Genomic DNA, 11,846 nt, shown 5'->3' with positions numbered 1-11,846 from the left:
GTCACTAGGGTCTGTTTGGTTACGTGATTGGGCTATATATGTTTTATTATAATCACATATATATTTGTTTTTGTATTTTAAAAATATTTTAAAAAAATTAAAAAAATTTTATTTTTTTCTTTACTTTAAATTAATTTTTTTATTTTTTTATTTGCTTCAAATTAATATATTTTTCTGGTGTTTTTTGATGCGCTGATATCAAAAATAATTTTTTTAAAATTAAAAAAATATTATTTTAATATATTTACAAGTAAAAAACACTTTAAAAAACAATCATAACCCCACTCTCAAACTGAAATCCCATCAATTCCTTCCAAAAAGACTCCAAAATAAATGGCATGTCTCTCTAGCTGGAAACAGATGGGGATAATTTAGAAGATTTTGTTGTTGTTGTTGAAGAATTTAAATACATGCAGAAAGCCAGACTGCTGAAAATATAGTCGATGTGGCTTATATTTTAAAAAATAAATTTGGAATGCTAGTAGCCATAGCTATCAAATTTTTGTTCCTCGTCAGGCTTAGTGGGTCTATGTCAAAATATATAATACAGTTTTTTTTAAAATAAAATAATGCTATTTTAGGTAAAAATTAAAAAATAAATCAAGCCGAAACTAACATGTCTCATCTAGATTTGACCAGATCAAGTATATAACATATTAACAAACAGGGTTATCAATCAGATTTTATTAAATTATTTTTTAAATTAATTAAAAAAACATGATTCTTAATAGGCCGAGCCGAGTTTAATAAACATGTAAATATCTAGTCCACTTCACATATTTTAAGTTTCTTCCTTTCGTTTTCCTCCGTTTGTCTGCTTTGATTAATTTCATAGCCGCCACTAAAATAAGAACTAAATAGAACAAAATAAGCCTGGAATTTGCTAATTTGCTTTGATTAATTTCATAGCCAACACTTATTTTACTCTTGATCTTTATTACCATCAAAGATGAGATTTTTTTTACTTGGTATTAAAATCTTATTTTAGCTAATTTAAAATGCTAACTTCTCAATCTAGAAAAAATATTAAAAAAGGATTTATAATCGTATTTAATAAAAACATTCATGGCTAAGGAGATAATATAATTAAACTATAATTTACACATGATCAAATGTATTTAATAATTCCTAACATTGCATAAAACACATTAGGGTTCTCTGCATTTTACACAAGAACAGGCTGCTCATTGCTGCTGACAAGACTGGGGATTAAAGCATAGTTATGGAACCGGCCCGGGGGTTGACCCGGCCAAGGGGTCGGGTCCCGGGTTTCATGGGTCAACCCGGATTAACCCGGAAAAATTAAAAAAAAAATTAAAATTTTAATATTTCATATGAAAAAATCCATGTAAATATAGATTATACATATTATAAAGTTTAAAAAAATATTTTAAAATTTTTTTTATCCCACATTAAAAATATATTATGTTAAGCTTTTAAGTTAAAGTATTTAAACTCAAAAAGTTTTTTATCCCATATTGAAAAAACATAACCTTTTCCTTGGAAACATAGAGTATATATACTAATGGGTTTCAAATCCCACATTGAAAAAACATAACTTTTTTCATGGGAACATAGAGTATATATATGAAAGGATTTCAAATCTCACATTGAAAAGATAATATGTTATCTTTTTAAGTTGAAGTATTTAAACCAAAAAGTTTTTTATCCCACATTGAAAAAACATGATTTTTTTCTTGGGAACATAGAGTATATAAACTAATGGGTTTTAAATCCCACATTGAAAAAACATGGTTTTTTTCATGGGAACATAGAGTATATATATGAAAAGGCTTCAAATCCCACATTGAAAAGATACTATGTTATCTTTTAAGTTGAAGTATTTAAATCAAAAGGTTTTTTATCCCACATTGAAAAAACATGACTTTTTTATTGGGAACATATAGTATATATACTAATGGATTTCAAATCCCACATTTGAAAAGAAAAAAAAACGGGTCTTGTTCGGGTTCGCCCAGGTCCCGGGTTGACCCACCGGGTCGCCCGGGTTTGGCCGGGCTGTTGCCACAGCCGGTCTTTTATTAAACCCGGACCGGTCCAGCCACCGGGTCGACCGGGTCCCAGGTCGACCCGCCGGGCCGGGCCGGGTTTAATAACTGTGGATTAAAGTGCGTAGTGAAAGGCACTGTTGAGGCCTATTTATGAAAATGGATCCCACATTCCTCCCTCTGGCTGTGGAGGGGCCGGGGCACGTCTATATTAATTATTAAATGGCAGAAATATATAATTATCATTTTCCAATTATTCCCTAGAAAAACCCCCTCATTACAAATGTTGTAATGGTCTTTGCCAAGGAAGTTTTGTCCCACCCAAATAATGCAATGCAATAATTGTTGGAAGTAAATAAACACTAGTAATTACCTTGGCATGTTCATCGTTTTTGTTGCTCTAGTAGTGTTAAACATGCTTCACTTGGCAGGTTGACTTGAAACACAAGATTTGAAACTGATTTAAAGTGGATTTTTAATTAAATTTAATAAAATATTAATTTGATAAAACTTGATTAATCTTGTTTTAAATCAGAAACGGATATAAAGTCCTTATCCTATTCATTAAATCCATGATTTAAATCAGAAAAAAATCACAAGTGTCTACTGCTAAATTGTCTCCTTACGACTTATCAATTGAAGGTTAACATACTCTAACTTATATGATGCAAAATTTGCAAGGCGACAAACTAATTTTGTTTTAAATTATTTTTTTGTTGTTCTTATATGATATTAAAAATAAATTTTTAAAACTAAAAAAAATATTATTTTAATATATTTTTAAATAAAAAAACATTTTAAAAAATAACAATTACTACACTATCAAATAAAAAACTAACTTGTAATCTTCACTGCCCTATAATCATTGATCAACATCATGGCAACCGCGCTTCTCCAAACGAGGTAACATGGATTTAATCTTCTTAAACGAATCATTATCGGGTTTAGTTTTCTGAAATGGAATTTCTAATGTAGAATTAAAAGAAACTGGAGTGCACGTCAGCGATGTGATCTATCAACAAAGACTCCAGTGGCAATCGATCTTGACTGCAGCAACAATGTTCCTTGCCCTTAGTATTCTGTTGGAACAATCTATTAAAGGACTCTGCATCTCAGATCTACTTGCAACTATGCTCATGGTGGGTGTGGCTAAAGAAATTGTAGGCCCAAAGTCCTCCTGCTGCATAAACGTGTAATGGGGCACTGCTTCCATTTTCATCGTCATGTTTTGCCATGTTGCTTCTCGATCCTTGTATTTCTGCTGCCATTGCTGCTGATATTTCCTGCTACAAGGTTTGTTTTGGTTGATAAACTTTTCATTTGTATGCAATATTTCCATTTTTCCTTGCTCAATGTTTCTGTGTGCGCGCACACATTTTACTCCAACCATGGATTTAAAAATATTTGATCAATCAACACACCATAGTTTTGCATGATCACACTAAAAACTCTTTTAAAATCTTGGTTAAAAAAAGTTACAATTTATAGCTTTTTTAAAAGCTACTTTTTCAAAACACAACCATGACTTCATCATAGATAGATAACACTAGTGTTGTAATATCATAAAGCCAGCCATACTTCGAGATTAAATGATAACGGACATTCAAAAGTTGAGCATTTCAGCTAAAATTACATGCACCTTCTACAACAACCGAGAGGCAGTTTTGGCAAAAATTGGCGATGGTGTGCGGGGTGCTGTAAAAAGAGCGCCTGCACAAAGGAATGCATGCGGTGCCTTTTCGAATCACTTCTTGGACTTTGGTTTAAACATATTTTCCTTGTAGTATTTGAGTTCCCTTATGCTTTCTCTGATATCATCCAAGGCTCTATGTTTATTTTCCTTCTGAGGGGCCTTCCTCCGATCTGTACAAGTTATGTTAATTGATAAACAAACCTTTCATCACAGAAACGACATAAGAACAGGTGATAATACTCCAACTGTTTATTGATTTTAGGAAATATCAACTAGATAAATAGAGTTTAACACTATTAAGTGTTGACTTGTGACACTGTCTTCACCTTTTCTTCTATCTCTGTCTTTTGGTCTAACCTTTCCTGGAAGGTTGGAAGAGAGGAGACAAGACATCCTCCATTAAGGAGAATGCGGGGATGGGGAGAGGGGGGGTGGGGGTGGGGGATTCTAGGAATTGGGAACCCCACTGGCTTTCTAGAGTTAAGATACAATCCTGGAGAAACATGAGAGTGATGCACCTCAAACACAAAACTGAGAAAGCAAGGTGTGCATGGTACCCTCACTGAATTGCAGCAATGGTGTTGAGTTATCCCTAAGAATGATACATAACAAACTTTCAGGATCTATGCTGTAATTTTAGACATTTACCTTGAGGATACCAGCGCATGCACAAAGCCATGACACTGCTAACATCAACGACAACATGAGAGAAGAGACCAGCCAAATCTGGCATGTATTTCTGCAAAGGAGACAAAAAAAAAACTCACGATAAGAAAAATAAAGTTACAGAACAATTAGTAAGGAAGATATCACCCCCATTCAATATTGCAAAAATATGGGAAACTAACAGAAGAAACAGAAAACAAGGTATCACAGAAAATTGGGATGATAATCACTGAACATAAACAAAACATGCATCATGCAATTGTTGACTTCATTCTTTGGAGTTAAAAGGAAAGAAAAATCCCTAAAGAAATCACCTTACATGTTAAAGTAGTATTCCATTTATTAAAATTGCATGAATTTCCAAGAAAGATACGATGGAATGTTGGATACCACATTTACTTTGAACATAAAAAATATTCCAAAAATTTCATATTCTGCCGCAACTGCATTTCATTTTAAAAATTATGGGAATGAGGTTAGTGGCCTCCCCCTAAAGCATTATAAGATTGCCAAGGTCTGGGAATCTGGTTTGATATTCCAAAAACTTTTCTTCCAATGTAAAGGCCTAACATCTACAGTTTCTCAAAATTCCTCGAATCAATACAATATTGGGCCCATGTCTTTGCAACCTGATCTCACCAGTCAAGTTCACCCCGGAATTAGCATTCAACAAACAAAATTAGGCCATATTCTCATAATTTATCCCTGATATTACAGGCATGCATTGATGTTTAAATACCAAGGAAACAAAATCTTGCACAGAGAGTAGATCACAAAATGCCAACAGGTTATTTTGAATAAAGAAGACATCAAACATATGAGGTCAGGGTATCAAATGAAACTGAATGTATGAATATCTCCATGCACATGATCTGCATGACAACCTGACCAGCATCACTGTTAACAATATTAATGCAGCTTGTCCTCAAATGAAAGCAACCACTAGTTAATCCCTTGAGCCAGAAGAACCATGCAATTCTCCGGGGACAAAGCACTGTTCTAGGGGTAAAAATATTTCTCAAGTGTAGCAAGATAAAAAAAAACAGTCCCAAGTAAAGTGCAATCACTAGTTAATCCCTTGAGCTGGAAGAACTATGCAATTCTCCAACGACAATGCACTATTCTAGGGGTAAAAATATTTCTCATATGAGTGTAGCAAGATAAAAAAAACAGTCCAATTGCAACCACTTGGACTTGTAGATTATGCAACTGCTTCGAAATTTTGGCATGCCTTTACGATCTCAAGCCAACATTCACAACAATCATCCAAAACTAAGCATGCTAACAATTGGTGTTGATGAGCACCCATATGATGAAACAAATTGATTTCATACATAAAAACTCTCTCAGAAACCAAATATTAAAGAAGTGCACTATATAAATGGTTCTTTAATACACATTATGGTGGGTGGGAAAGAAAATGTAAAACAGTCAGATACCTTTAAGAACAGAAAATCCACATAAACTGAATTTCCTGCTATAAGAGGTGTGTGTGTACCAACATGTCTCTTCACAAATTCTATAACCTGCAATATTCAAGCATATAATTAGGAGCAGGAGAGACATGAATAAAACATTCAACTAGAATGCCATGATATAGATGTTACCTTACATGAATAAGTAAAGAGGAACATGACTATAAGATTGCGGGATTATATTTTTGAATTAGATGTGAGCAAACACATTATACATCAAAATGAAAGGATTAGATTTTTGATAGAGTCAAAATGAAAGGAAAGAGGAACATGATTATGAATTAGATGTGATTAATTGTTAAATAGGGTTTTAAGATATGTTTTTCACATAGAAGACATTATATCCATGTAAAAAATGAATGAGAAGAAAAAATATGCAAAACTTAAGAGAACAAGGTTTTAAGAGATGTTTTTCACATAGAGGACATTTTACCCACTATCACAATGCATGAGAAAAAAAATGCAAAAAATAAAAGAAAGAGGTATCTCAAAAAAAATTCATGTGCATCAAACTAAGATGAAAGATTTAGATAAACTAGAAAACAAACAAAATAGCCAAGGTTATATGTTTTTATTAATGTACATAAAAATAATATATATGATCATTTACATGTATGAAGCACACGAGAATATTCCCAATCATGAAGAACCATTTGAAGGTCAAGATTTAGTGAAAGAGAAGTTAAGAGAACCAGTATGAACCAAGTGGGAGTTAATAGACAGAATTGTTCAATACTCTCCGAGGATTGCTTTGTGAAATACATGCCAATGGAATAACAATAAAGCACACATCACAAGAGACTGTTGACTGGGAATACTTGTTAAAACAATGACTTCCACTTGATAAAGTTCTTTCATACCTGCTTTTCAGCGTCTCTTTCAGTAATTTTGCTTCCGAGAACCTTATTTGTCAAACCTAGAATGCTGTGACTTGTTAGTCAAGACAACTATTGAAAATCATACGAAATCATTTCATATCTTTCGCTTTCTTATCATCAACTGTTCATACCACTAGCTGCATGATGACTTTGACACCATTCTCCCATTCTATCTAAACATTCTTTGCTTTGATGGATAACCAAATCAGGACCCTAAAAGAGGAGAAATTGAGGGATTACAAGATTAGGAGTAATCATACATGCATAATATTTGTTATTTAAGAGGAATAAAGGACCATGAATAAGTGCAGCATGATAACGAGCAAATGATACAGCAGAACCATATGTATATATATTTAAACACTTCATTATACATCACGCTTCACGAGATCCTCTTTTTTGAACAGGATTACTCCATTCCCATTTCCCATGCAGTACCAACCACAAGTATTATAAATAAACAAAATGATGACATCTGACTATAGTGACCAACACTCTTCTTTCTGCTTAGCTTCTCTATAAGTCAGCCCACAGTTAAAATTATAGCCAAAACAATTCCAAAAGTAACATTTCAAGTTTTATGACTTGGATTATCATTCAGAACAAAGAAATTATATGTCATTTAGGTAAGGTGAAATCCACATAAACCATTGTTTCGGAGCTCTGATCCTCTGTTACATCAAATTTAAACAGCAAAATAAGCAAGGAGAAAACAAGCCCTGGTTGAGCACATCTGTCTAGCTTTGTCTAAGATCATTGAGTCTATGAAATTAGGAAAGGTGGATGATAGGTGCTCAAAATCCTTGCAGTAGAGAAAGCTTCAAGATGAGGAAGAGGTTTCACAAGGATTAAATCCTACAAGCAATAGTTGAAACTTGAAAATTTCAGGAGGTTTGAGCCCTCCATTCTGCATGTACCCCTCCATGATTGAAAACAACAGTATCCAGTAGAAGAACTGAAAGTTTGCCAGTCTCCTGCCTGAAACTTTCATTACAAGTTTCAACAGAAAAGAAGAATAGCTAAAGCAGATCCCATAGCCAAAGACCCTGGGATTGAAGGAAATCCCAGTAGGTTAACCATCTTAGAGCATAGAAAACCTAACAGTAGAAACAAACCAAGCAATTCAAGCCCTTCATTGTTCTGCAAAACCCGTTTCTCTAACATGTAAAGGAGAAACCTTGAATTAAATTGTATGATGTTTCTATACCCAAGTTATAATGTTGATAATATCTGAACCAATCATTAGTTAGCCTCGCTCCCACTAATGCATTGAATGGTTGAGAGATAACAGTAACAATTTACTGACTAGCAGCCAGAGGATCCAGAACATTAATGAGCAAGTTAAAAAGTCAACTCCTGCAACCAAACAAGAGGTCTGAACTCTTTGCTGTCAGCACTCCACCTCTCTTGTATTCCTCCTAAATCAGAGAAGAGCATCAATTGCAAAACCCTAGCCATCATGGAGATAACCATTGTTCACAGCATATACCAAAAGACAGGTGTACAAAGATAAAATGACAACGCAAAATGAGATAGTTTGTCTCTCTATATTAATGCAAATTATGCAAATATCAGATGCAAGTACCTTCCTCATTTTACTCACTTACAAGTTACTACTGTTTGTAATAGGGTACCACCAACCAAACAAAAGATTGACCTTCAATTCAAGGGTGGTTAGCCTCCCAAATATGATAGGCAAGAGTTAAACTGAAAGAATTATGGATAAAAAATTATTGAAAGCTGTGCATATAAAATCACCAGGTCAGTCCAAACTCTAAACCATCTTATCTGACCTAAGAGCTGAAAAGAAGTGAGGATCTAAACAAACGAAATAAGTTCCTCCACTTCCCTCTAATTAAAACATTGAATTTCTGAAGCAAAAAGTTGAAAGTTTTAAGAAAAATTGCCAGTAAAATCAAGAGGTAGAGGCTAAAACTGTACTGGGTCCTCAAACACCAGCATTCACCATTTCTCAACAGGGATAGCAATAGGTAACCACAGATTCGGATAGTAGTATAACCATAACCATATGCAAATGAAAAAACAATAACCATAACCATAACCTATTCATCATTTATTGGATTTAGATTTTGAATAACCATATCCAAACCATCGGAATTTAGATATCCATGACCCATACACCTTTTTTATTAAAAAAAAATACTTAATTGAATAAATCATTTTTAAATTTTTCTAGAATCAATAATTTTAACAAATTTAGTTGAATATATGTAGACAAAAGCATTATTAATATATGAACATATCATTAACAATAACCAAATAAGTTAAAAAAACAAAAACAAAAATTAAAAACACATCCATTCACAATATAACCAAATAAATATAATAAGTACATGTGTTTTCATATTGGTTATACTGCAGTTGGGATTTCCGTATGAATACCACGAAAACCATAATCTAACCATTGCCACGAATGTTTTTTCAGATTTTATCCAAATGCAAACCACGATTATTTTTCTTTCATAAAAAAAACCACCCATTCAGATCGGGTCGTTCAAATACCCATTGGATTCGGACACTGTTGCCATCTCAGTTTCCCAACCACATCAAAAGTTTAAAACCCTGACATCCACAACTCATTCTTCTATCATTCTAAGTTTCAAGTTGTCTATTTCATAACCTCCAGTTAATAGCAAAAACAGCAAATCACTTCCATTGGATAAAAACAAAAAAACAAACACAATAAAACAAAACAACAAATCGAAGCCGCAAATCAAGTATAACAAAAAAAAAGTGTTTTAAGTTGAACAATACCTCCACTGACTTGGTCAAATAGCCATCTGTTATTATACAAGCAATCTCCAGTATTCTATCTACTTCAGTATTCAAACCTGCAACCAAAACAACTAGAAAACTATGAGCTAAAAAACACAACCCCAAATCGCGGATAATACTCAAAACCTTCAAACGCGAACAGGCACAAACGTACCAGTCATTTCCAAGTCAATCCACACTAGCGGCATCTTATAAACTTCTGAAGAAGACGTAACCAAATTCTCCTCATTCTGTTTCTCTATTTTTACCACTAAATTAGAGTCATTCACTTTCTTCTTGCTCTTTCCTGTTGAAAAAAAAATTAAATCAACAAAAATCAATACTAAAAATTAAATAGCAAAACCTTTTTGTGTTTCTCTTGTAATTATTGCTTAATCAGATAATTATCAGAACAATTAAGTCAAAATTCTTCGAGCCTTCGGATTAACCTAGATGTAAAAGCGTACAGTGTGTGAGTGAAAAAGAGGAGCAAAATTGTGGAGAGTACCTCTGTTGTTAGATGATTTAGACTTTGAAGAGGAAGCGATGTTTACTCGATCGTCTTCGGCGTCGACTTCCAGTAGAGAGAACGCATTAGAAAGGAGGTTCATTTTTATTTTCTTTCCTGCTACTGCGAATTTGAAAGCGGATGGCAAGCAAGTCGGGCTTCCTTTCATATTAAGGTAGTTTGCTTTCCTATTAAGTTAGTGATTGAGACTTTAGAATGTTTTAGTGGAATTTTTTAAAGTGTTTGTATTTAAAAATATATAAAAATAATATATTTTTTTATTTTTAAAAAATTATTTTTAATGTTAATATATTAAAATGATTTAAAAATATATAAGAAAAAATTGTAAAAATCACAAAACACGGTTTTAACCATAAAAATTAAATTATTTTGAGGTGCAAAAAGAACATTAGTCAAGTTTTAATTATGACTAAGGTTTTTTTTTTTTAGTAAAAATATTTTGTGTGACTTTTTTGGTATTGGTTTATACAAATATTTTATATAAGAATTGTGTAACATAAATAAATTTTATATTTAATTTTTAAAATTAAGTTATTTTTTATAAAATATTTTTATCTTGTAAAGTTATTTATAAAATATTTTATAAATAAATGTTGATTCACATTATCATTTAATAATTTCAAACCAGATAAAGTAGTACTATAACTCCACCACCACCCATATACTATTCCATAAATTAATATCACCTCCTCACCACCACCATTTGTATTATTTTTTCCCACCATCATCTCTTCACCTCTATTCTTACCTTATCTTGTTATTATTGTCTTTGTCATCACTTACATTATTGTCATTATTTCATTACTGTTATAAACTTGTAAAACTCTATAAAAAAAAAAAGGAGAGAATTGACCTGGTAACTACTTAAAAAAAAAACATGAGGGAACCAACCAATAAACAATTTAAAAGACACTAAGATAAGAGAATACAACATCCAAACATAACATACCCTTATTTAAGAGGGGATATAAATACGTTGAGGGAGGGAGGGAGGGGGGGCCTTTTCTTCTTCCCTATGGCCTGCTGAAACAACCATGGCAACCCTTTCTCTTACAAGTTCCACCAAAGAAATCCCTTGCATGCCACCCATACAAAATACTTGAGCGAGAGGAGTAGATGTAAGGTGAAGAAAAAAAAACATTGAAGTAGTGAGAGAGAAAGGAGGAGGCCAGTTGGAATAATAGTGAATGGGAAAGGAAAAATAAAAAAGAAGGAGAAAAAAATCACAAAAACACTCCCTTAAATTATGTTTAATTTTGTGTGATAAGGATGACCCTTACTCTTACATTTATTGTTTTGATACTATTTGATAAAATAGGAGGAAAACCCCAAATAAAGTAACTTGAGATTCTTATATCTCATGATTGTGAAAGACTAAATGAAGAGGTTAAAAAGTCGAAATAAGAAAAGGATATTTTTTGATTCTATAGCAAAAGAAATTGGTGCATGTTAAAGAGGAAACCCTAGCTAGGGTCGGTCAATTGAAGAAGTGAAGGGAGAATAGAATGGAATGATACAATTTGTTAATTTGTGACTTTGACAAGTACTTGGAATTAGGTGTAAGTTGAAACAATATTTTAGAAGTACTAATATTCTTGTTTTACACCATGAATTGTAGAACTTTTTTAATCGTAAACTTAGAGAATTGATATATGATTATTTCATGTTAATATAGACATATTTGAAGTGAAAGTGATAATTTACATGAATAAACTTGAAGGAATAGAGACAACATGTTCGACCAAGAGAAGAAAATAAAGAAAGTCTCATTAGATGATGATCATCTTTAAAGAAACAAACAAGATAGTAGAAATTGAATTT

General features: G+C 32.6%; 1 protein-coding gene across 2 annotated transcripts; it reads right to left on the bottom strand.

The window, feature by feature from the left end:
- Nucleotides 1-3,435: 3,435 nt before the first annotated feature.
- On the bottom strand, nucleotides 3,436-10,190 carry LOC18094943 (oligoribonuclease). Of its 2 annotated transcripts, none has more exons than XM_024594186.2 (8): nucleotides 10,005-10,190; nucleotides 9,672-9,803; nucleotides 9,497-9,588; nucleotides 6,853-6,934; nucleotides 6,704-6,759; nucleotides 5,808-5,894; nucleotides 4,351-4,441; nucleotides 3,436-3,872 (listed from the first exon to the last, which is right to left on the bottom strand). In XM_024594186.2, exons 1-8 carry the CDS (start codon nucleotides 10,171-10,173, stop codon nucleotides 3,754-3,756), a joined length of 828 nt encoding a protein of 275 aa, XP_024449954.1. In that variant the 5' UTR covers nucleotides 10,174-10,190; the 3' UTR covers nucleotides 3,436-3,753. The 2 variants fall into 2 exon arrangements, with proteins under 2 accessions (XP_024449954.1, XP_024449988.1); XM_024594220.2 differs by having other exon boundaries at nucleotides 9,497-9,573; nucleotides 10,005-10,188.
- Between the last annotated feature and the right edge of the window lie 1,656 nt (nucleotides 10,191-11,846).

The sequence above is a fragment of the Populus trichocarpa genome, chromosome 1 (assembly GCF_000002775.5).
Source record: "Populus trichocarpa isolate Nisqually-1 chromosome 1, P.trichocarpa_v4.1, whole genome shotgun sequence".
Classification (NCBI taxonomy): domain Eukaryota; kingdom Viridiplantae; phylum Streptophyta; class Magnoliopsida; order Malpighiales; family Salicaceae; genus Populus; species Populus trichocarpa.
This window is presented reverse-complemented; position numbering and strand designations above follow the sequence as displayed.